Below are 25,734 nucleotides of genomic sequence, written 5' to 3' on the forward strand. Positions count from 1 at the left end.
GCAAGATTCACCCCTCCTTTCTTAAAAAGCTGTGTGATGGAGAGAAAGCAAAAACTCAGAAATGTAAGGTCCCATTTCTACTTTCCCTTCTTGCCCTCGGGCAAGACCTCACCTCTCTGGGCTCAGCTTGCCCACTGTATATATAACAGAGAGAACACCAACTGCACCAGGATTTTTATCAAGCTTAAAAGAGACAGCGTTCATGAAGAAGCATGGTGGACTTCCACCCAGTGAACACCAAACACAGCCAGGCCTGGTCTCCCTTCTTTATTGATCTCTGACTATAGCAGGGTTCTGGGAGGCCAAGGGAATGGGTGAGTCACATGCGTCTCTGACCCACTCGGGGTGGGGTAGGAGGGACAGGTGGCAGGGTAGCAGGTCTAAGAGACCATGAATATGGACTTCACATGAACAAAGCCCACTGTACAAATGCATGGTTGGTATTTACAAGAAAGGAGGAGGGAAGTCACCTGGACTTAGGCCTTTCCTGGGACAAGGCAGGGTGAGAGGAGCCTGAGGAGAGGAAGGGGCAGGGGACCTAGCTGGGCTCTCTTCAGAGGACATGACAGCAGCAGCCCAGAACCCCTCCCCATCTGCCTTCCACTCACCACTCCCACTTGTCCCAGGGGAGGGGCCTCTTGGTGCCTGCAGCTGGGCCAGTGCTGGGAGGGGGAGACATGGGAGGGGCCCACTGTGAGCAACACAGTATTACTGGATAACACCTCTCCCCTCACCATGCACCTTTGACCCCAAGACAGCTGATCTCTCCTGCCTGTGTTCATAAGATGCATCCTGAAGGTGCTTTGCTGGGGAGACCTCAAAGCACTTTACAGACATTGGTCGGATGGAAGCCTCCCAGACCCAGGGAGTGTGAAAGGAGGCAAAGGGCTCAGGCCTCAGCCAGGACAGGTGACAAGCCCCGGGGGTCTAGACAAGTCCCAAGCTCTTGGGGACCCCAGGAAGGCTTCGTCTCTGTCCCTGCCAATGACCTCTCTCTTCCCCCGAGTCACCATTTCAGAATGGGAGAGGGGAAGACTGAGGGAGGCAGAGGAAGGGAAGCCGGGTCCGGTCAGGCTGGGGATGGGGCTGGAGCAGTGTGGGTCTGGGGTAAAGAGGCTGCCCCTCCACATTCCCAGGCCCTAGAAAGATACCATGCCCTGAAGGAGCCCATTCCCTTTCCCATACCTAGGGCTCTGAAACCCCCCAGCTTTCTATCCTATTCCAGCCCCTCCCAGGGGAGGAAAAGGGGGACCCAGACCTTCCAGCTAAGATCTGGGGTAGGGGGCTGAGGGAACCCCCAAAATGTATTGCTTAGAAACTTGGAGGCAAAAAGGATGGGGGAGAGCCCAGGGGGCTGGCATCTCTGGCCCTCCCCCCAGGCCCTGGAAAGCCTCCAGGAAGCCCCCCTTCCCAGCCAGCTATCTGGCCATGGGGGGAGTCCAGAGGCAGGGGGATGGGCACAGTGACTATTGTGAGCCTGAAGTTCCCCAGTCTTGCTGCCGGGAGATTAAAGTGCGCCCCAATGGGTGACGGGTGGGGAGGGGCCCTTCCCCCAACCCCACGATCTCTGGCATTTGGCCTTCGGGTGGGTTGTCTGTTCCTCAACCTCCATGCTCCCTTGGAGCAGATGGGGGAGCCAGTCCCGATGGATGGTGCTGATGACATCGAACACTTTGGACTCAGGAGGGTCCTGGGAAAAGAGGGAGAAGCCTCAGTGCATTGATCTTTGCCTTTATCTCCAGCCTGACTTATGTTCTCCAAGTCCCACCTGGATCCCCACTCAGTCCCACATACAGATGTGCAGAGGGGTACCCAGCCAAGGTGTGAGCAGGAGCTGCAATCAAAGTCGTGCCAACTCACTTCACAGAGCCTTGTGCCTTGGCTGGGTATTTATTCCAAACCCTCACAAAAGTGCTAACAGGCTGGCTGTAGCCTTGGTCAGGCCCCACCCTGCTCTGAGGAGCTACCTGCTTTCTTCCTGCAGGGACTGGGCCAGAAGAGCTAGAAGGATTTCCCTGCTTCCCACTCGTGCCCTGGCTCAGTTCTATATATTCACTTCTTCCACTTTCCTGCCTTGAAGGAGGGAGGGAGAACCTCACAGCCAGTGAACCACAAAGATGACTCTTCGAAGATGCCATGTTGGACACCCAGCTCTCCCTACTCTTTGCACATCCTCAAGACCCTCCATGCACCAGCACGACAGGCTCACCTGGGCCAGCCCCAGGCTAGTCCAGATTCCCATTCTGGTTGTGTTCATCTTCGGCGGGGGAGGGTGGGGCTTCCTCCTCACAGGGGGACAGCTCGTCAATGGACATCTGGTTGGTGATGCCTGCAGAGGGGCATGAAAGAAGTTGGGACCAGACCAATTCCCCCAGAATCCAAGGAGTATGTGGAGAAAAGTAAGGGATTCTCACGCATCCTCTTGCCTTCAAGCTGAGCTACATTCAACCCCTGCCCACTTGGGGAGAGCCTCTCCAGCCTTGTTAAAATTCACAACCCTTGACCCCCACATAAAGGAAGAGATTTCTCAACCAGGGCCACCAAACTACCCAAATCTGCAGGACCACCATTCACAGACCACAATGTGCATAGGACCCTTTGGGTTGTGGAATATAGCTGTCCCTATCCTCTCTCCAGTCCTTATTCTAGAACAGTCCAGGCCAACCAGCTAGTTGGTCTTCCCTGTGATCTAACTTTAGTCTCATCAGCTCCATTCCCAACTCTAGGAGTCAAACAAAGGGTTGCTCCAGAGTCTGAAGGAAAATGGACCTGCTACTGCTTATTAGCTACCCTCCCCCTAAGTCCTCATCCCCCTAAATGGTACCCACCACTTGCTGCCCGTTCCTTCCATTTCTGCTTGTTCTCCTGAATGTATTTGGTCCAGGTGGAGCGGAAGCTGACCACATCAGGGTTGGGGTCTCCCACTTCTACGTCCAGAGAAGGCTGGCGCCACTGGAAGCTAGAAAAAGCCCCCCTTTGCACACAAAGGCAACTCCAGAGGTGAGACCCAGCCCACTCCAGAACGGCCTTCACAGCCCTCAGAGTGGAGAGGATAGAACACCAGGAGGAGACTTAGGGAGCCTCATCTTCCTCCTCTTTTCCCTCTGCTAGGTACCCTCCAAGTCCCTGCCCCGCTTCCCCCAATTTCACCCCTCTTTCTCCACACCTTCCCACTTACTAGAAGAAAACTAAAAACAAGATTAGCAGAAAAGCAATAAAGACAGAGCGAATGGAAGAGACAAAATTATGGTAGAGGGGAACAGAGGTACAGGTCACACACTTCTGGTCCCATCCTTCCACCTGTGTGTGTGACACACAGCAGAGGGGCTCCCACTTTTGAAGTAGCCTGCTTCTCCACCACCCCTGTCATGGCTGTACCTCCTCCCTGCAAGTGGGCCCTCTCTGTGAGTCCAACTTCCCTCCCACAGAACAGGGCGACCTGGCTACCCCAGCATCCTCACCTGGGCTGGTTTTTAGACTTGGAGTCCTCATCCGCCAGAGGCTGGACACTCTTCTCGGCCACATCAGTCAGCACAGAGAATGTGGGCTCCACAATGAAGTCAATGAAACCTGTAGTGAAGAGGATAACGCCGTGGAGATGTCTTACCAGAAGGTTGGGTAGTGGATATGGCTGGCATGGCTGTGACCCTTGGCTGCATGTAAAACAGTAACCTGGGGCTGAAAAGTTCCCAATGGGGAAAGCCTTTGGGATGATGTCTTTGTGACTGCACAGAACTTCTCCTGTCTATCGCCACCCCCTGGCCTTCTACCCCAGGACTCCACGCTCTAGCACAGCACACTTGCCTCTACAGGAAGAATGGTTTTGAAAAATGGGGACTTGGGGCAATCCTGGCCCAGGCCCAGACAGCATCTTTCCCTCTTCCCAGTCCTCTCCTCCCTGCGGGAAAGGTCACTCACCAATCTGGGACTGTGCCACGAGAGTGGAAGTGCGATCACACAGCGGAGAAAAGGGCAGGCCCAGTTCTGCCTCCTTGTCACCCTGTGGGAGAAGACAGGGTAGGAAACCTGGAGAGGATACCTCAGTCTACCTACCAGGTCCAGGGTGCAGCTGGAGGTGGTAGGAGGTTGTGGGAGAAGAGGAAGCTCTGTGCCTGTGACCTGGAAATGAGTGATAATGCCAATGGGATGCACCTGTCGTCAGCTACTGTTCAGCTTTTAGGATGATCACATTTTATCCCATGGGTTTGGGGTCAGGTTAGAAGCTACAGGTAGCTGAATGAAGATCGGAAGGAGTAGGGAACTTGAAGAACAAAGGGGAGAGAAGGTCCCATGGGCAGGAGACGGGCAAAGATGCCATGCTACCTGGCGGAAGAATTCCTCCATGAGAGCCTTGGTCCAGCGGCTGTGAACAGACCACTGCTTGGTTGGGTGGCTGATGTCAGCAGCATGGAGCAGTAGAGACAGGGCCTTGGACTTGTCAATCCTGGTGGAGGCAGATGGCAAGAGAAAAGAGAGTGATCTTTTAGGAAAAGGAAACCTGAACTATCCTAATTTCCCATCTCATGCCCTTGCTCAGATCTTCTCAGGTAACTTCAAACACACTCTGAGCACCCCCAATAGACGCACACATACGTGCACTTATATATATAGGAAGCAGCCCAAACTCTTAGAATCAGAGATCTTGGTTCGAATCCCCACTATATCTATTACACACTAGCTGTGTGACACAGAGCAAGCTACTTAAAATTTCCATATTTAGTTTTCCTCAGTCTTAAGTGGCAATAATAACAAAATCTGCCACATAGAACTGTTCTGAGAATTAAATGACATACAACATTTAAGTATTTAGAAGAATGGCACATAAGTGTTCAGTAGATAGTAACTATGATTATTATTGTTATTATTTTCCAACAGTGATATGCTCTGACACTGCACACTCTCCCACACATAGACACCATACATTAACATACACCTTCAGGACATGCACATAGTCTGTTCTCTCTTACACACTTCTAAACATTAGATGTAATTATGGCATTTGTTCTCTGCTTGCTTTCTTTAACCTCACATGACTCTATTAGGAACTGGTGGCAAGCTGTTGAGGTGGGCGATGTGTCATTTTCACATTTCACAGATAAGGATCAACTGTCCAGAAGAGTTGAATGATTTTCCCAAAATTCCAGAGTAAGCCTGTCCTGAAGCTGAGATGAGAACACCCATCTCAGACTCACAGCCCAAAGTGCTCTCCAGAAGACCAGCTGCCTAGGTTGTACATACACCTGGGGCCATGTGCACACACACATCTCACACACACACATATACACAGATATGCTCAGCTAGCTGGAGCAGGAGAGCTTCTACATCTGAATAAAGACTTGGCACGCCAACTACCCATATGTATGCCCCTCAATTTACACACCCCTCACTCTGGCCTAGCCCCGGCCACACCCCACCAGATGCCACCTCTCCAGCTGCTGCAAGGCTGTCTTCATGGACTTCACTTGCTGGAAATGGCAAGACATGTCTGTGGCCAACACCATCTCGATGACCAGGGCCCGCAGCTCTCTGAATAGACAGAACCAGAAAAGAGATCAGCCCCACAACACGGCTAGGCAGGAGGTCCAGGAAGTGGGATGAGAAGGTTGGTGTGAGGGGCCTTTTATGAACACCCACTCCTGGTTTCTGCTCACACAAACTCATCCTTGGTTAAGTTGATGAAAATGTTCATCTCGTCGTCCTGCATCATTCGGAAAACGGAACTAATGTGGTGATTCTCCAGCACTGAGCGATCGTTGTATAGGATGGCACATTCTGACCTGCAAAGTCAAAGGTCATCGTGTCTGGCCACCTGTAAGTGGGGACTCTGGCAACCTTCCCACCTCCACTTGGCCCCTCTTGCCCTGCCATGTCCCATCCCTCACTTGGTCTGGATGTGGAAGCTGTTGGTCGTGCCTGTGTGCTCATAGTCATGAATGGCTGCTGCAAAGATGATGGCCAAGACCTCAATCTCTGACAGGCAGTGCTGGGGGAAAAAGGCAGAAAATGAGAGGAAGCCAACCTCCTGTCCGTCACTGCCCAAAGACCTCTAGATACGGGCTAGACTACTCAGGCCATCCCTTCTATTCTTAAACATTCCCACTGTATCCCAGCACACATTCATGAAGTTATGGTCCACCCAGGAATTCTCTAGAGTAAGTCAAATTTGACTCTGAAAACTGTGGGATGCCAAAGGAGAGGAACCAAAGAGAGAAGAAGGGAAATGAGAATATAGTTTAGATATCCCAGTTCTGTAGCCATAAAACCCTGAATCACAGAAGAGCGATCTTCAGAGTGCCTACCACCATCCCTGTGCGGAGCAAGAAGCAATGGACTGTCTGGGTAACGTCAGCGGCATGGATCTGGTTATGGTAAGGGTTCTTGTACTTCCCGTAGCCTGTCTCCAATGCATCCAGGAAAGTCATCAAAAACACAGTGGGAATCTGCAGTATAACGGAGGAAATCAAGATGCACGGAGGATCCATGGAAATGGCAGGCAGCCCAAGGCTGAGATCGACAATGCTATCTTTCTTTAAAAGGCAGTGTGGCATAGGGAGAGGGCACTCGCTCAGCAGTCAAGTGAACCTGGGCTCACAGCCTGGCTCTACCACCTGCTGACTATGCAACCTTGGGCAAGTCACGTGCCTCCCGGTGCCCCAGACTCTTAATTGCAGGATGAAGATAACACCACCTACCTTGAATTTAATGAGATAAGTACAAGCCACTTAGTAAGTGCTCTCTAAAGAGTAGCTATAATTATTATTATTTCCCTGGAGATTTTTCAGAAAAAAAGAAAACTTCCCTCTTACCTTCCAACCACCTCACCCCATCCCCAATCCAATCTCAGACAGAGAGCTCAGAAGCAGGGGAAAGGATAAGATGACATAGAGAGGACCCTTCCAGCCAGGTGTGGATTACCCCCTCCTGTGAGAAGCCTTCCCCCACCACACACACATGCACATGCACGCACGTGCGCACACACACACACACACACACACACACACATCAGGAGTCAGGGCTCCGTCCAGCTATTTTCAATTCTGTCTCCGTCTTGCATATGCCCTTTGGGTTTGGTATGTCTTTCTCCTTCAAAGGTCAAGGCTCCCAGAGGACAAGGCTGGTGTCCGCACCTGTCCCTGAATCTCCTGAGGCTGGGAGGAGAGTAAGGGTCAGGACCTGAGGGAGCGTATGTAGAGACGAGCTACCAAGTGAGAGACACAGAAGATGCTCCACTCATCAGTCAGACTCTAACATCCCCACCCCCACCCCTGGAGGGCTGTGCCCCAAATTCAGGGAATTTTAAAGGACTGTTTCCATGACAACTGCCCTTGCTTTAGAGTTGCCATGGCGTCCCTGGAGGGAAGGGGAGGGGAGGGGCGGAGCAGGGGAGGGGCTGGGTGCCCAAGAAAGGAATGGAAAGCTTGAGAAGGGTAGCTTCAACTGGGAGCACTACCGTGAGTGAACACTAAAGCAATAAGCTCCCCTCTCTCTATAACTGCCTTGTAGTGAGGCAGACTGGGGCTGGGCCAAACCCAGCCTGATGCAATTACTCCTAGGGTCCCCTTAAAACCAGTCCTTCCAGATAAGGAAACAGAGTTTAAGAGAAGCTGGTGTCTGGAGTATATCTGCAAACCAGTTTGGAGAAACATGAGCTGGAAAACGAAGGCCCTGCTCTTCTCCGTCCTGGAGAGGGCAGGACTGAAGGGGAGGAAAATGAAACTACAGAAGGACAGGCCCCCAGGAAAGCAGTGAAGAAAATCCCAACGGAGCATCTCAGGAAAGTTCTGGAAACCCTCGTGGAAGTTGTTGTGAAAGGAGGAGTCAGGGTAAAGAAGAGGCTGACATGCACCAATGGTCTGTTACAGTGACATGAAGGCAGAGGATAGAGGGATGAGCTTCCAAAGCCCTCTGGGAGGAGCCCCTCCAACTGGACTCCTTGATCCCCCCACATGCACCCCTCAGAACTCACTCCTCAGAACACACACATTTTTCTCCTCTCTAACATCTACTGCCCACTCCCGCCTAGGTGCTGACCAAACACTCCCACTGCAACTCTTTAATCCCCCTCACACTTCTAAGTGTGGTTTTTCCATGTGGAAGGGGTTTTTTCCAGCCTCTATTCCCAAAAGATGCTCCCTCCTGACACAGAGTCTGGAGAGGACTTTAACCCCATATTGTTCCTGGCCAGCCAAACTGAAGAGCACATGGAGTTCACACACCCTCCTTCTCCTCATACAACCCCACCCCACCCTGCCAAAAGCTGATCCTCTCCATAAGATTCCTTGGACAGAGACTAGCACGGGGGAGGGGTGGAGGAGAGAAATGGCCAATTTTATCCCCTCCCCTTACCCCAGGAAACAAATGGAGAAACTCTAGTCCCAAAGAGCTGATAGCATCTGGACTCTAGGCCTCCAGTGTCCTCAGGCAGGAGGCAGGACAGCTGAAATGGGGAGGGGCGGGGTGTGAACATTAAGCCAGCCTGGAGAGGTCAAGTTAGAGGGAAGAGCAAAGGCAAAGAGAGCAGAATTCTAGGCTAGATGGTTGCAGACCTAGAATCTTCCCCTAGGAAGCAATAAATGAAGTCAGAGGTCAGCACTATGGTAAGTGCAGACCTAGAATCTTCCCCTAGGAAGCAATAAATGAAGTCAGAGGTCAGCACTATGGCAAGTGAAAGAAAGGCTAGACTGGGGTGAGCATGAGGAGACGTCCCTGATGGTGAGACCGAAAGAGGGAACCTGGGAATCTACTTGTTGAGAATCTACTTGTTGAGAATCTTCTAGAACAGGAGTGATGGGAGTGGAGAATGATGCCCAGAGGCAGGGGTAGGATGCTGCCCAACCTTAAAACGGCTGATGAGGTTATGCCGAGTCAGCAACTCAAAAACGATGGTCCTCAGGGCATGGTCATCTGCTGCCCGGTTCAAGGAAAAGACATCGAAGCACCAGAGGTCCAGGTTCTGTGAAGAAACAACAGACTAGGCAGGGAAACTCCCAGGGGAGCATCCAGCAGCAGCAAGGGTTGCAGTTAGACTTCAAGGAGGACTTCCCAATGATACAGAGTCTTAGGAAGCAGGTAAACAAAGGGGCAGTGGAGTGGGCCTCTTTCTTCCCGGATCTCTCTCAGTATGGGAGAGACAAGAAGGCTGGAGTTTGCCTCTGGAGTGGGCAAAATTTGTTTTGAAGAACATGAAAACAACAGTTAAACGGGAAGGCAAAAATCACCCCATAAACAGTCTGAAAGTCCCAATGGCTCTTTCCACCCCACAACCTTCTCGTTCCCAAAAACCCAGGGATCACCTTGAGACACTTGAGGACCGCAGTGGAATGGGTAGGGCCCACAGAGGTGTATGTTCTCCGGAACATCCTAAGGGAGAATAATGAAAAGAAGCCCAAGTATGAAGGTCTAGGGAGTGGGATCTGATCAGGTGGACATGTGGGGCCACACTGCTGGTGGGGGCCTGGAAGACCAGGGTGGCCAGGAAAGAGGGACCTGGATAGAGGGCAGAGGAAGGCCGAGCGTGGGTGAGCCTTACCGTTCCACGAAGATCCCAGCCTGCACAGCGTGCACAATGCTGCGGAACTTGGGCTTCTCCTCTGCCCGCCGGCCTTTGGCCCGGGCCTGCTGGGTGAAGGTGGAGGCCAGCCAGTCCCGCACCTCGGAAGGCACAGCATCTGACCGAAGCTCCTGCAGCTCATCCTCCGTGTCCAAGATTTGCCTGAGGCCCCAGAAGGGGCATCACAGAGGAAAGACAGCAAGTGCTTCCACAACATGCAAACCCTGAGCCCAGCCACACCCCACACCTCAGTTACTCTCAGGCTAGCTCTTTTTCTTCTTGGACACCCCCTTGCCTTTCTCTCCCTGTTTTTATTTGTTTCTCTATCTGATGTCCCGAATAATGAAACAGGTCACTGTGTGAGGTAGTGAGCACCCCAACTCTGGAAATGTTCAAGCAAATATTGGAATACCACCTGTCAAGGATGCTATATAGACCAGCAGCACTGTCCAGAAATAAAATGCAAGCCACATTTAAGGAACTTCAAATTTTCCAGTAGTCACATTAGAAAGGTAAAAAGAAACAGGTGAAATTCATTTTAATGATAAATTTTCTTTAACCTAATATACCCAAAATATTACCATTTCAACATGGAATCAGTAAAATACATATATATATTGATGAGATATATTATTCTTTTTTCTAAGCCTTAGACATCCAGCATGTATTTTACAAATATATACATGTCTTAATTCACACTTGCCACATTTCAAGCCCCAATAGCCACACGTGGCCAGCAGTTTCCATACTAGGCAGCATAGGTCTGGAGGGATCTTACACTGGGAAGAAGGTTAGGACTAGATGAGCTTTAAGGTAACGGTCTTCTCTCTGCGTTTGTCTTTGTCTCTGGAACTCCGCGTGTGTTCCTCTCTGCCTCTTTAATCTCTGCCAATATTTTTACCTCTTTCTATCTGCCCCTTCCACTCTTCTTTCCTGCTCTGGCCCTGTCACAGTCTCTGTCCCTAGTTTCCTGTCTGACTCCCAGTCTCTGGGTCACTGTGTCTGCATGGTGTCTTCTTCCTCTGTGGGTAGGTCCCTCCCCGAGGCCCAGCATTACCACTCTGACCACTCTCACCGAGTCTCATCTATATAGACGGCCTCCAGCAGGGAAGCTGTGTACTCCAAGTTTTTCTTCAGCTCCTCAATGTTGACCTCCCCATTCTCCAACTGCTTCACCATGTAGCGTAGCCTGGGGAGGAGGGCACAGACATCCTGTTTAAGTGCTGTTACCTTGTCATGAGGACAGGATACTTTCTCATAGAGTTCATTTTTCAGAAACAGCTTCAGTCTTCCCTAAATAATTCATCATTCTCACAGTAAGAATAATAGCAGCTAATGTTTTTCATGTCAGGCTACTGCCTTTGCCTGTATTAAATTTATCTACTCCCTAAATTTAATCCCAGGATTTTCCCCACCCACCTCTGATTTTTTAACACACCGCCCCCCCCTCATTTAGTCAGTGTTTCCTGAACACTCTTGTTTAGACTGCCCAGGGCCCAGCAGAATTAGATAGGTACAAGCTTTTGGGTGATGTTTTGGGGGTGGTCTGTTTCATAGTCAGAATAACCAAGAGCTAAAACTGCTATTTCCCCCATGAGAGAGGGCTCTGGGACCAACAGCAATCAAAAGAGTACCCAAGAGTCTTTCATTATCTCTCTCAGTCATGGTAGGGAAGGGGGTACATGTCCATAGCCCCTCTCTCCCTGGAAGGGATGGCAAAGACACAGAACAAAGAGCAATCTGAATACTTTCGCCTGGCCTCACTCCATCCAGGCAGAGCTAATGGATTATGAATCCAGAATCTAACAACCAGGGCAAAGCAGGATTAACCCCTACCTGTCCAGGTTCTTTCTGTCAAAGGGTGCCGGTATCCATTCCCTACCTCAGCCCTGAAACAGCTTCTCCCAGAGCCAAGGGTGGAGGTGGGGCCAGGGGTCTCACTGGATTCTTTGACTGAAGGGACAATCCCTCATAGTTTGTACTCATGAATTCTGGGGGTTGGTGATTAACTGGGAAACTTCTTAGAAGTCTGGCGAGTCCAGCTCAGGCAGTCACAAAGCAAACAAAGCTCTCTGACTTCAGATGGTGATTTTAAAGAAAGAAATGAAACATTCCCCTCTCGTTCCTTCCCCAGCCCTCCCCACCCCACCTAAAACTAAGATGGGAGTGAAAAGGTGGCCATCACAATTCCCCACTGAGAGGGGCTTCAGAAACCCAAGGTCAACCTCTGAGTCAGGGAGAAGAGAATGAGTCAGGGACCAAAAGCCGAAATTAGCATCAATTCCCAGGGATGCTGGAGGAGGGAGAACAATGGCATTCCTGAACAGAAGCAGCTCTAGAATCCCAGGGTCTCAGCGGCTTTGGAATAGGGGTGCCCAAAATAGCCAGCCCCAAGAAGCATAACAAGCCAACTCTCACCTCAGGGACCAGCAGTCTGTGAAGAAGACATATCTGAATGCAAATGGGGCAGAAGGGGAAAAGGGGAAATGGGAAGGTGACACTGCAGCCTCCTCAGTAGACTTAACTTCAAATCTCACTTCCAACCTTCCTACAGCACCCGCTCCATGTGGAAATAGCTGGTCATTTAACAAGAGGCTGTGTTCGGTAAAGCTCAGACCCAGCTCTGGCTTTGGTAGGAATAGAGGCTAGACAACACAAAAGGCTTTGAGCTAGAAAGGGGGGCCTGAGCCAGCATCTCCACAAGTGCTGCCCCAGAGATCACAGAACAAAGAGGTACACTCTGCCTTTGGGACTCAGGCTCAAGTCGGGCTTCCTCTCCTGGTCAGTCCCTGTGGCCAAAAGCCCTTCAATCTGGGGACACACAACCCAGGAAGAAAGGCCTCCAGTCCCATCCCCCGCTCAGATTCCCATTGCAGCCCTAAACTTCCACTTCAGCCCTTTCTACAACTGAAAACTCTGCCCCTAGGGGTCATTGCCCTCCACCAAAGTTTCTTCCTCGACCCACCTCTTGAATCACACATCCCAGCACAGGCTCCTAAAGTGAACAGTCAAGCCCACGGGTTCTCATTTGCATGTATTCGCATAATCACTAACAATGCTGCCAGCTCTATATTTTAAAAAGCACTTTCTATTACATTATCTCATTTTATCTTCACAATGGGCCAAGAGGGAGGGAGGGAGAAGGGAAGGAATTGCAAATCCCTATTTCCTAGATGCAGAAACCAAGGCTCCAGGCATGGGTCTGGGAGGCAGCAATCCTAGATTCAAACTTATCACTTCTCAGCTCCAAGCCCTTGGGCAAGTCACTAATTATTAACCTTTTATCTACCAAAATGTGACTACTTGCATCAGAATCAACTGGGATACCTGTGAAAATTTTAGATTCTAGGCCTGATTACATACCTATGGAACCAGAATTTCTGAGGGAATGGTCCAGGGATCTGCATTTAACAAACATCCCAGATGATTCCCATGCATACTAAAGTTTGAGAACCTTTCATTTAGAGTCTCAGTTTCTTCATCTGTAAAATAGTGAGGATGATACTAAAACCACCTGCAAAGGGCTCTTAAGAGGATTAAATGAAATAATGTATGCAAAGGCCTGAGACATAACAATAGGTTTCTATAAATGTCATTTGAACCCGAATTAACTGACTAGCATCACGCTGGCACTACCCAGCTCACAGCTTGCTCCCTTCAAATCCACCAGCATCTGCCTTCTCTATCCTAAGCCCGGAAGAGTGAGTCTAGTTTAGATGAAGACTGGTATATAGGAAGCCCCCAAGGAGGAAATGAGAGAATGATAATGGCCACGATCTCTCTTGTACAATTACAAAACTCATTTGAGCTTCATAATCACCTTATGAGGAAAGTTGAGTGACTTGTCCAAGGTAACACAGCTCATCAATCTCGGTCAGGTCAACAAGCCTACAGCTCACACTACTAGAGCTTTAACTGTGCCCCTAATATCAAAGGTATTGGGCAGAGGAATCTCAATCACATAATTAGTTTAAAGAGAGGCTGAAACCCATTCCTTCACAGCTTCTTCAACCTTAGTCATCCAACCTCCATGAAGTGTTGGTGTCTGTCGACTTGAAGTAGACTGTGAGTGTCTTGACGGCACTGAGAGTGACTTGTTTATACTGGCTGCAGTATGCAGAGCATACAATACATGCTCAGTAAATGTTCATTAAATAAATAAAAGGGAAAGGAGGTAGATTCGTTAAATGAAGAGCTATCGGCCAGAGCTCACAGTTAAGATCTCTGAGCCAGGATTTCCCTCTAATGGAAAGCCCGGGGAGAAGAGTGAGATCTTAGGCAGGCTTTCAACACACCCCTACTTCCAAGTTCCCCCTGCCTTCACCTCTAGATCTTGTCCAGAAGCTCTTTTATAGCTTCTGTTGAAATCTGAACCCAACACAATCCAGACACTGTGAGGAGGGAGGGAAAGAAAGATTAAATAACATCTGACGAATGAGGAGTCCAAGAAAGGGGACCTAGACTCTGGCAGCTGGAAAGATCCAGGTGCTTAACTTCACCTTCTTGAAGTTATATAACTCCCCACACTGCACTTTCTGACCTGGCAGGGGCCTTTCTGATTCTAAAGTCCCTCAGAGTTAAGATCTCCCTGATTCACCCAAAGTCCTCACCTCATCATTCTTCTGCAGGAAGTCCTACTCCCCACCCCCATCTCAGTTTTAATCTAATCCCTCTGGTTCAATCCTCACAGAATCTGGCAGGGAATGGTTCCTTTCCCTGCAAAATAGGATGCTCGTCCCTGTCCGGTCCTTATCCAGACTTAAGGAAAACTGAGCGTTTCCCTGACATTCCTTCCACCTCTACCCCTAGCCCTGTTTCACCATCACCATTTCTTCCTCCTTTACCTTCAAACCTTGTACCGTGGGGAAAGCCTCAGATCCTGACCCCTGAAAGGCCCCAGTGTCTCCCAGCTCTAGGCAGCCAGCTGAAAGGTTCCAAGCTGTAATAATTCCAACATCCCAGAAGAGCTCAGTTTCCCCAACCCCCACCAGTTCATTTCTTGGCTGATGATCTGGTGATTTCCAAATACTCCTGCCACTACTTCCAGAACCCGCACTCCCAAAAAGATCACTGTGAAGTACAGGGCTCAGCACAGGGCAGCCTCAAGCCAAAAGGCTGGGAGTTGTGAGAAGAATCCTATTTCCCTTTTGGGTTCTTAAGATCAGATAAAGAGATTTCAGAGGAATGTGAGGTCCTAAGGATGCTGGGGGTCAGAAAGGAGAGAAAGGGAGGAAACTCTGCTAAGTCACCTGCCATAGCCAAGAGGAGTACTAAAAAGGAAAGGGAGATGAATAATAGAAGAGAATAAGGTGAAAGGCAAGATGGATGGAGTGAAAGGTAGAGAAGTACACACACACACACACACACACACACACACGGACTGTCAAGTCTTGATTCCTCCTCTCCACCAAATTACAACTGGTGGGCCCACAGCAACCTGTCCTCTGCCCCTCTCCCTTCCTCCTCCCTGGCTCCTACCTGAGGATGGGGCCCTGGAGGTGGCTCCTCTGCACAGGAACAGGGTTTGCCATGAGAATCAAAATTTTCTAATTCGGAGCATCAAAATGCCGCCCCCAGGGCCCACGGCCCCTGAGGGAAACGACTCCCTCTTAGGCCACTGACTTACTCCTCAAGGTCTCAGCAGAACTGAGTGACTGACCAGACAGAACTTTGGGGAGGGAAACAGGAGGAGCCTGGCTGGAGGAGGAAGTGACTGATGAGGCAGAGACCAGCCCACAGCAATTGGGTGAGAGGCCGCGGGAAAAGTTTCACATCTGAATCAGACTGAAACAAGAATCTGTTTTCAGAAGAATCCCAGAAAGGACAGAAATAGCACAGGCCAGGCCCCTGATCTGAGGAGGTGGGGCTCCTCTCTGAAAAGGGTTAGCAGGAGGCATAAGGGTGCATCCTGAATCTGTTGTAGAAAGTCCGCAGTGGGAGGGGAAGAGGCCCTGCAAGTGTCCACCAGAGGGGCTAGAACAGATTCAGTTCCCTCCCAGGGTTTTTGTCAGATTGAGAGTTAACGCACCTGAAAGAATGGAAGAAAGACGGAAAGGGAATTAGAAACTGCAGGGGAGGGGCTTAGCGAGGCTCCGATCAGGGCATCCTTAACCAGAGACCCTCTCAACCAAGAGGGAAGCCCCTATCCCGCATCCACCACCCCAAGCAGTGAAAGCCAGGAGCTCTTGCTCACAGAAACCAAGAGGTCGGGTTAACGGGCAAGTCACGTTAACGTTGCCAGCCCCAGTTTTCTCATCTTAAAAAAGGGGATTAGGGGATAACTATGAATTAACTGGAGAGAGGTAATCCGGCCCAGAGGGAGAAGAAAAGTGACGGGAAGGCCAAGAAAAGGCCTGGGGACTGGGACCCCTCTTCCGCCTCCAGGCTTTGCTCTTTTTGCTCAAGTTGGAGATGAAAGAACCTGGCCTCTGCAGCTCAAAGAGGACGTGCGCACACAGCCCCAGCCCGCCTCCAGATTGGCTGAGGGGTGACGTCACCAATACAAGTGCTTTGGGGCAGCGATTGGCCAGTCGAGGAGCTGGGCGGGACCAAGGAGGAGCCGGGGGTGAAGCCAAACGCATCCACGAAAGAGTTCCGCGACTACAATCTCCTTAATCTAGGGTCTAGGCCTGGGGGTAATGTGGAAACGATGACAGGGAACTAGTAGAGACGAATATGACAGGAAAAGGGGGAAAGAGAAGAAACAGGCCAAGAGCCAGGATTTTATGACGGGAAGTCTCCTCCCCCCAGCCCCAAAAAGCAGGGAGAAATTAAAATACCTTGTCACCGTGCCAGAACCTTGAGGGATTATAAACAAATGAAGTTTGGAAACCTGCTGTTTCTCAGCTCCACTGAGTACTGAGACAAGTGGAAGGGGGCTTCAGCAGCAACGAGAGGAGTGGAGGTTAAATAACAACGAGTTGTTTTCTAGTGAACTCGTTAGCCATGAGGCAGGGCTGCTGCAGAGTTTGCAGGAAAGGAAACTCTGGACTCTAGGATTCTATCTATTCTCTCTGTGCCCGCCCCCTGCCCCTCCCCCCGCCTCCCCGCCCCCCACACCCACACACACACACACGTTAGTGTTTTTTGAAAGACAGGACTAGACCCAGAGTCAGAGACTAAGAACTGCCATCTAGGAGATGAGGGACAAGATATCATTTGGCCTGTTCTGTGGACCTGCTTGCTTGAGGGATAGGGATGGAAGGGGGAATGGGGGCAGGTGGTAGCCAGCTGCACACAGCCTGGTACAGCAACAAACATCAAGCCAGGCCAGCTCCCCTCCTTCCCCTAACTCCAGGCCCTCACTCTAGGCCCTGCCACCCTGTACCACCACTCCAGATGTCTGAGATTCTCCCTGGCTCCTTATTCCACAGGGGCCAGGAGGCAGTGGAAGCAGAAACTGGGGAATATACAAAGCATGGAGCTGCAGAAGCCAAGAGCAACCAGATCTCTACCTTACCCAAGCATTGCTGCTGCCCTCACTCCCCTAGTTTCCCATTTCTATACAAGCAGCCCCAGTTCTTGCAGCTGGTTGGGCACAGTGGCGGGGGTGGCTCCAGAGATAAAAATAGCCCCCTTGGTGGCAGAGCTGGGGTGCCATCCTGGGAGGTGGCAGGCTTCAGGTTGACATGGCAGCAGTCTCTAGGCACTGGACAGAAGAGCTGGGTGGAGCGAGGGTGGGGAGAGAATGGGGCAGGGCCTATGGAAGACTAGAGGGTAATGGGAGAAGGACAGAAATCAGGTGAGCAGAGGAAAATGAGAGAAAGAAGGTACTAAAGAGGCAGGGAGGGAAGGGAGATTCGAAAGGTGCTGTAAAAAGGGGTCTGAGAAGCACTGAAGAGGAGGGAGAGGAGTCAGCTCTCACCTTGCTTGTGTCTGAAGGCAAAGTCCCCTCTGCCTCCTGACCAGAAGTTTTTTCTAATAGGTGTTCCTAGCAATAGCGCAGCATGGCTCAAGTCAGATGAGGAAAGGGGTAATAATCTAAGCAACTTGAGCCTTAGCCCAGACTAATAAGAACCCAATATCCCAGCTCCCAGCCAAGTACACAAATGAGTCACTTCTCCTTCAGGCTTCAGCCCTTGAGAGACAGAGAAACTGGGAGGGGTGGGCAAGAAAGTCAGAGGAAGGCAAATCGGAGAAAAGGATCCCAGGACCCAGTCCAGAAGAACTTTCTCTGGTTCCCTTGACCAGCCCTCTTCTCCCTTCCTGAACTATTTAATTCTGTTTATTAACCACCTCCACATGGACCACCCCACCGGCCCTCCAAACCATATCTCAACAGATGTTGCCAGCAGATGCCCTGCTTCCAGGGGGCCTAACAGGTGTTGAAGATGGCCTGGGATGAGAGTAAGTTGGAAGCTTGGCAAGGGACAGGCTGCAGGCGTGATAGGAATAGCACTAAATTGTGGATCAGTGGAATTTGGGTCTGGTCCCAGCCCTGCCTCCCACCTTACCAGCTATCTCTGGGCATCAGTTTCCTCCCCTGTAACACTTTATGGTTCTCAGATTCAATGCCTGGGTTGGAGGCACTAGTGAAGTAGGATGGCTGGGTCTTGATTCATTCTCAGTTCAGGTTCATCCTGACTGGCTCACCGCTTCCCCCAACTCATTCCTAAGCTGATGCTTAAATGAGGAGAGTGGCTTTCTTCTTTATCATAGAAAGGTCATATTCTAACCTCCAGGAACTTTCCAGGAAGTTCTCCTGCATATCTATCTTCAATCCATCTTGCTGCAATCAAAACAACAGCAAATTTTCTTGGCATTTCAAATAAAACAGAAAGAAAAAGAACAGGCAGGGCAGATAAGTCTTCAGGGTGCGTCTGGTACAGTTTGATTTATTTTATTTTTTTCAGATTGGAATTTCTAAAGCTACTGCTTGGTAGAGAGATGGCCAGAGTTTAAGGAGCTTGGCAACACTGTAGGCACATGTGCTCACTCAGCCCAGGCCCCAAGAAGTTTCCAAACAAGGCGGGCATAGAGAATAGAACTAGGGAGATGGTGCCAAGTTAGATACACAAGAGCTGATAAACAGGGGAGCAGGGAAGCCAAGGAATAAGAATGAAAGGAGAAGCTTCTCTAGCCTCCAAGTCCCTCCTGCTGGAGAGTCACTAAGCCCCCTGGAAGCCAACCTTCCTTCTAAACCTACATGGTGCCAACACCAGCTGGCAGCCTAATCATCCTACTGCAGCCACCATAATTATTTGCAAATCTGACTTCTCATTGCAGCTGCAGAATCAACTGACCTGAGCCTGGCTTTATCCAACAGCACCACCTGAAGCCCCCCTCTACCCTTCTAGCTCTTCTCCCAGCCCACACCCCCAGGCGTCCCTCTGGATATGCCCTGGCTCTTTTCCCACCAAGCCTGCTTCTCCACCAAAACCCCATTACCACTCCCTCAGTGGACTTCTGCCAGGTCTGGGATGCTGAAGCAGAATCCTAACCTGATGTTTTCTTCCCAGACAGGGATAAGCTCCACAGATGCAGCAGGAGCTGAGGGGAGAGGGGCAGCTGCAGGACTGGGGGTGGGGGCGCTATTAGGGACAGAGGGGCAAGAGCACTGGCATTAGGGACCTTCCTGCATTGAATGGATAACATCTCAGTTTTCTCCTTTTCCCTTTCAGTAGCCCTTCTTCCCCCTCAATTCCCATCTTAGCCCCACTCAGTGTTCCCAGGATTCTCTCTCACGTCTCTTGAACCATTAAGTCTTCCTCCCTTAGGGGACAATCTCATTACCTAACAACTTCTACTCTCCCAGTTGTCTCACCTTCACCCCACCTGCTGCCCTGGTTTTGTCCCTCTTTCTCTGCTGTTGTCCTGAAGAGAATTGGAAAATAGCTACTCAACTTCCATACCTGAGAAAAATCAGCCCCCGGAGATCCAAAGGCAATTACTTGGCTCCCTCCCCAGAGCTACTAAGAGGATGAGGTCACTGAGAAGGCAAAAGAAAGGTGTTGCAGAATCCAAGAGTTGAGGCCAGACTCGTAAGGTGGCCCCAAAGGGTGCCTGTAGCAAACTTACCATGCACCATCATCACCACAATAACACCTGGGCGAGGGGGGGCCCCAGATTCCTAGCCAAGGTGCAGGAGCAGGAGTACTGAGGAAGAGAGAGAGGAAGTGGGACCAAAGAGAAAGCAAAATGGAGCCTAGCAGAGAAAGAGGAACCAAAGAAAGATGGGCGCAAAGGAGGAAAGGGACAGAGGGAAGGATGTAGGAAGAATTAAAGAAGAGGAAAACAGAGGGAACGGAGAAGTTGGAACCAAATCCTCAGTGCTTCCTTTAAAGACTCAAAAGAGAGGGAAGGTTCCCAGCTTCTCCATCCCAGTCTGATGGGAGTGGCCAAAAAAAGAGGGGAAGATGGGGGACAACCACTCACTTCACTGATTTCAGGAACTCCCTGGGCAGCAGGCAGGTGGAAAGAATCTAGAGCTATCCAGGCTTCTCGCCTACTGAGTCTCTCACCTGATTTCCCAGTCTCATAGTATCCCCAACCTAATTCACCTCCCTGGCAAAGGTGATAAATGCAAGCTCAAATGTGGAATCTCTCAGTCTTTCCAACTGGCCTCCTGGGGCTCCTGAGCAAGCAGAGTGATATTTGGGTTCTAAGGAACTTCAGAGATTCTCTAAAATAGAATGTGGCCTACCTAGTCATATCACCCCCAGGTCTAGGAACTGAGGATAAATGCCAGCGGGGAATTCCTCCAATGCTCACAGAACTCACCAGTGGCGGTCCCTGGGCTCCCCACACCCTCCATGTCTTAGAACTGCAATTGCTCCATCCACTTCTAGTTTGACCACTGGAAAAAGAGGTAAAGAATAAGACCTTCTCTTTTCTTTGACCTCAGTGGCTCACACTCTTTCTAGGACAGCCCTTCTACAGCCCTTCCCGGCCTTCTATTCTCTAAGCTCAGACACCTGCCTCACCCGCTCCAAACAAGCATGCATCATCAAGACTCTTCCAAATCATGTCCCAAACACCGGGATTCAAACCTACTAAATAATTTGTATTACTGCCTCTTGAAACTTTATTTTTCTCCCCATCCAAGCCAATGGTCACCCATTCATTCCCATTCCCCTGCCTGTTCACACAGCAAGTTCTCCTATGCTGAAAGAACTCCAGACTTTATCACTTAAAAGCCACTTTCACATGGATGATATCAAATGAAGAACTGAGATTCAGAGACTGTGTGACTTCAAGATCATGCAGAGTGGAAATAGGAACTCAAACTCAACACTCCCAATATTCCCAACACGCTTCCACTACAACCACCCTGCCTCCCTGATTCCTTCCAGCTACCTATCCTGACTAGAAGTTTGTGAGGTTCTTCTTTTGGTCTGAATTTGATTTTCCCTGTTCTTGCCCCTCCCTTCACCTTAGTGCAGATATTTTCCACCCTGTACCATCTGGAGATGCCTCATTCAAGACAAAGCTGATAGAGGAAATAGAAAGACGGGGGCCATCTGATAGGAGAGGCAGTATAAAACCCAGGGAGGAGAGATTCCCTTTGCTATGGTTGGAAATAAAGAAGGGCTGATGCAGGGAGGAAGGCACTGAAAATCTCCCCCCTCCCAAGGCTTGGGAGAAATGATGCTCCTTTTTCCGCAGAGGCTTAGGGAGCCACGGTTTATCCTGCAGCCTTCACAAGAGTTCCACAGCCATAGGCAGAGGAAGCAAGACAGCAGCACAGTTTTCAAACCTGGCAAGAGGCACAGATCACTCATGGGGCATACACAAAATGAGGACAAAAGGTGGGATAAATCAGTGAGACACCCAGTGCAGTCCCTCAGCCTTCTCCTCCTGCCCATTTGATCTCCCAAGGATTGTCAAAAACTGTGAGTACGTCACAAACACATAAGATCACACATACGTATTACCCCATTACCTACACACATCTTCACATACACATATACATCATTTCATTCACAGATAGAATAATTTCAGGTATTCAGTATACCTGAAATCAGCATATCGTCTCAACATATTTATTACCACACATGCCATTTATAAACATAAAAGCAAAGAGACATCATCATGGAGCTCTGACCACAAACTGTCCCCGGCACGTACATCAACCTTTACCCAGACACATATGTATACATGTCAGGCATTCACAATCATTCTGATACATTTCATTCACAATAACGTCGTTTCTGTATCCTCTCTGTAACTCCTTCAGTTCCAGGCTCTGTTCTGAAGTACTTAAACCCCGCACCTTTTAAACATCATCTTCTCAAAAAGCAACAGCCACCTGTCTTCCACCCCCAATTCCTACTCCCCACTCTACATGCAGGAACACACGCACCATAGAATCAGGGTCAGAACTGAGCTCCATGACATATACACGTATATTCATTAATTCATTTGTTGATTCTTTTATTTATTGAGTGCCTAATTGTGCTCTAGTACCACACTAGACTCTGATGAAACAAAAACGGGAAAAAATAATCCCCAACTAGGTCCTTGCTCCAGCTCTGCTGTAGTGACCTTGAACCACAGCTTAAGACATTGAGCTTAGACTTCTCCACCATGTAGAGAAAGAAGAGAAAGGGGTTGTGTCTGTGCTATCCCAAAGGAAGAGAGAAGTTCTGTCTATAAAATTCCAAGAGAAACCAGTAGGGAGAAGAGAGTGATGCCTGTACTATCCTGGAAGAGCAAGAACTCATAAATATATATGATTTTCCCTGTGTGTGTAACCCACTTGGATGGGTGTAGCAAAATGAGGAACAGGGTGCCTCCTCTACTCTCCACTCCACTTGATGGAGCTGAACCAAATCATAAGTCCCTTAGGAGCAGGGACTGTGTCCATCACTATATCCCTAGCATCCAGCACATCACCTGGCCCACAGAAGATATCCAATTAATAGTTGCTGAGCGAATGAATAAGCTAAGGATGGCAAACCAATCTCTGCTCATAGTTTTTCTTGATTCACAGAAGACACAGAAAATCCCTTCTACTCCTACTGACCCTCCCCCACACTCCTCAATACCTGCTGGTCTCGGAGAGGGGGTGGGGGGGCAGGCAAGTCAAATCATTCATTTTAGGGTTAGAGATGTTGAAAATCACCCTAGTCAACCCATCATCTCCATACCACCTGTCCCAACTTCTCTCATGTCTCAGCTTGAATCTGCTTAGTTAGGAAAATTTTCTTGCTAAGTAGAGGTCAAATCTCGCAGTTAGATACTCTCCAGTTCATATGCTCCAGATTCTGAATTTATCTTTGGCAATGTGCTAGTGTGGGAAACTGAATTCCTGGATGCCCTTCCCAAGAAGAAACTGCCCTGCACAATTATATTATACAGGCTTTTTAACCAGAGGCAAAAACACCAGGCCTGGCCTCCCTGAAGAGAGTCTTGATGTCCTAGATTAGAAATTAAAAGAGCAGCTGGGGGCAGGGGATATCTGATATGTTGAGTAGGGGAATCAAGGCATATACATCTGCTTTCATTTCTATTCAGTAACTAGTCCTGAGATAATCATGCCCACCCACTCCCTTATTTCCAGACTAAACAACCCCTTTTCACTCAGGCCCATTTGAGGACAGGTAGAGATTAGGGTTGGGCGAAAAGGTGTTCTATTTCCATTTATAAGAGAGAATGCCTTCTTTGTTCACCTCTTCAGAAACGACGGGACACTGAGAGTTGGGGAGTTTCTCTCATACTCAGCAAAAGACCTAAATCTTTTTATTTCCCTTCATCTGATTGGCAAAGTCTCCCCAATATTCAAACAGGGCCAAGTCCAGTAAGCCATCAACTTGGGATCTCCCTTGATAACAAGATCTTTCTCTGCTTCAAGAAAGTGAGATTGGAAATCTGTTCCTGGTGATTAATAATGAGGAACTGGTATATTTCTGGGTAAGTTATTACATATAACTAGCTCTTGGGGTCCAGATTGCTGAACTGAGTGAGGACCAGGATAATCTCATCAATATGATTAGTGATCCTTGTCCATCATCATCTCCTGCAAGGACATCTCAGCTAATGCACTTTTTAGGGGCGGCTGCCTCTACTGCCTCCTTTCCCCAGGTTTCAATGACTCCTCTGGAGATCCTCTTCTCTCACCATTGAGAACTTCTCACACTAAAGGAAGATATAGTAATTTGCTTCCTAAAAAGCCTTTTGGTTAGAAAGGTGTGGGAGATAGTGAAACCTGCTCTTTTGCAGGGCCTGTGTACCTGGAATGGATACAAGGGAAATATATGATGAGCCACTAGTGCTATGGGGAAGCCATCCTGTGACTCCTTGAATTTTCCCGTTTATGGACCCTAAGGCCCCTTCTTTGCCTTTCAACCACTTCCTTACCTGCCCCTCTTCCCAGCTTAGTTACCATTAACAGAACATCATTTTCTATCAAGAATCACCCAGTGCTCCTCCCAACAAAAATCAGTTCAATCTAGTTTTCCATTTCTTCATCCCAGAACTCATTCCGAGGCTGCGCTTCAGAGAGCCCGCAAATTGCATTGGCTCAAGGCAGCAAAGGGGGTGAACTGCAAAGCACATTTGGACTCCAAGCCTTGTTGCCACTATGCCTCAGTTCTCCCTCAGGCCTTTCTAAGCAGCTAGTATATAAATCAGACCCTCTCGCCCAGTAAAAAGGCATCATCTTATCTCCGCAGGTGAAATATTTTAAAAACAACACAATCGTAAGCATCTGTCCATCCCCTACCCTCATTCCTCCCTCTGCCAGAGCCCAGAAAGCTTCAGTGCTAACTATTGAGGATACTGGGTTAAGGGGCTGTGTTCCCTGTATTTCCTCACTAAACATCTACATCCTCTTTCCTGGGGCCATGGGAAGTCATATCAGGGAGAGGAGCACCTTCCCTTGTTCTCTGCTTAAGAATCAACAGACTGCAGAGGTTACCCGCTGGCAGCTAGCTCACTGGGAGATAAACATGGTGCATGGCTTGTCTTTGACCACCTCTTCTTCTCTGAAGAGCAGAAAGAAAAGTTCCTTCCCTCCCTTGGGACTGGAGTATGAAACACTGGAGTCTTTCCTTTCCTCATTTATTCCTCCCCACATGCCCTTGTCCTGCAATAATAAAATGCCTAAATGTGCTTGTAGATCCTTAGGAGATCCTACAGCAACAAAAAGGCTTTGACAGTTACCTTGCCCCTGTCAGTCTTTCTTCACCACCACCCCAGCTTCCAGGTAGGGGCTCCAGGCCCCCTACTCTAGATCCCAAGTAGGAGTTCCACCTCTTCTCCAGATCTCAGGTGGGTCCCCCATCATTAATATGCAGAGTAGGGTTCCAGGCCCCAACAGAGATGAGCAACTCAGATATGGAGCACCCACCTCTCCCAACCCATGTCAGATGCAGGAGATGGTAACCACCAATCCCAACAGAGGCATATATGACCCACAGGTTGGCACAAGTATCCCCATGCACTACATCTGCATCTGTATGCAATCACTCTACAAACATCTCCGTGACCCACACTCATGCACACACATGTGATGTATCACATCTGCACAACCCTGCACATGGATACGTGTGAGTCAGCCTGGCACCTCCTGAATGCTGGCCGTCTGCAGCCCTGCCACACCGCACCGCACCGCACATCCTGTGCTGCCTCTCCACACTGCGTGTGTCACCCGGGAGGTCCGCAGGCACATTGTTAGCTTTGCAACTCCTAAACCTGCTCCAACCAGCCAGCTTGCTCGGCACATGCCTTGCACATGTGGCCTGGCCATTCGTGTCAGAGCGGCTTATTTCCTCGCACCTGCCAACATGTGTGCCGGAGAGAAACCGCCAGCCCGGCTTCAGCCGCTTCCCGCCCCCCCCCACTCCACCCCCCTACTTCCAGGATCCCTAAGATCCCTTCCCCCAACTCCAGACCGGGGACTCACAGCGACCGAAGCTTAATCCACATCTTCTTGCTGGGAGCTGACTTCAGCTCCAGGGGCAACTGGCAATCTGACTCCAGCATCTCGGGAGGGCTTCGAGGGGACAGCTCCATGCTCAGCCTCTGTCTATGGAACAGAGGGAGGAAACAGCACCGCGGCTCAACCTCAGTTTCTAGCCGTAAGATCCTCACCCCCATCCCAGACCCTTCCCACCTGCGGCTGGCGTGAACCAGCCAGGCCCGTGTCTCTAGATTCGGCCCAAGCTGGCAGAGCGGCAGTTCCTGCGGCTCCTCCTCTCCCGCTGCCCAGCCGAGCTCTGGGCTCCCAGTCCAAGCTCTCCGCG

General features: G+C 49.8%; 1 protein-coding gene across 3 annotated transcripts; it reads right to left on the reverse strand.

Annotated features, from left to right (window-relative positions):
• Positions 1–1,067: 1,067 nt before the first annotated feature.
• Positions 1,068–25,734, reverse strand: PDE1B (phosphodiesterase 1B). 3 transcript variants are annotated; one of them, XM_039862091.1, is made up of 16 exons: positions 25,605–25,734; positions 25,395–25,517; positions 10,626–10,739; positions 9,530–9,712; positions 9,294–9,360; positions 8,837–8,953; positions 6,300–6,440; positions 5,883–5,983; positions 5,652–5,777; positions 5,425–5,526; positions 4,324–4,444; positions 3,919–4,000; positions 3,462–3,570; positions 2,829–2,959; positions 2,210–2,329; positions 1,068–1,690 (listed from the first exon to the last, which is right to left on the reverse strand). In XM_039862091.1, the coding sequence occupies exons 2-15, from the start codon at positions 25,502–25,504 to the stop codon at positions 2,226–2,228; spliced, it is 1,608 nt and encodes a 535-aa protein (XP_039718025.1). In that variant the 5' UTR covers positions 25,505–25,517; positions 25,605–25,734; the 3' UTR covers positions 1,068–1,690; positions 2,210–2,225. The 3 variants fall into 3 exon arrangements, with proteins under 3 accessions (XP_039718025.1, XP_039718023.1, XP_039718024.1); XM_039862089.1 differs by lacking the exons at positions 25,395–25,517; positions 25,605–25,734 and adding an exon at positions 15,029–15,961; XM_039862090.1 differs by lacking the exons at positions 25,395–25,517; positions 25,605–25,734 and adding an exon at positions 11,387–11,523.

Source organism: Pteropus medius, unplaced genomic scaffold (assembly GCF_902729225.1).
Source record: "Pteropus medius unplaced genomic scaffold, Ma_sr-lr_union100, whole genome shotgun sequence".
Classification (NCBI taxonomy): Eukaryota; Metazoa; Chordata; class Mammalia; order Chiroptera; family Pteropodidae; genus Pteropus; species Pteropus medius.

Bases quoted from the DNA above. Each gene is read 5' to 3' on its own strand.
- PDE1B (XM_039862091.1), bottom strand. From the start codon at position 25,504: ATGGAGCTGTCCCCTCGAAGCCCTCCCGAGATGCTGGAGTCAGATTGC. The intron at 9,361-9,529 runs GTAAGGCTCACC...ATTCTCCCTTAG, and splicing joins GCTGGGATCTTCGTGGAACG to GATGTTCCGGAGAACATACA. The intron at 5,778-5,882 runs GTGAGGGATGGG...TTGACTTTGCAG, and splicing joins AGCTTCCACATCCAGACCAA to GTCAGAATGTGCCATCCTAT.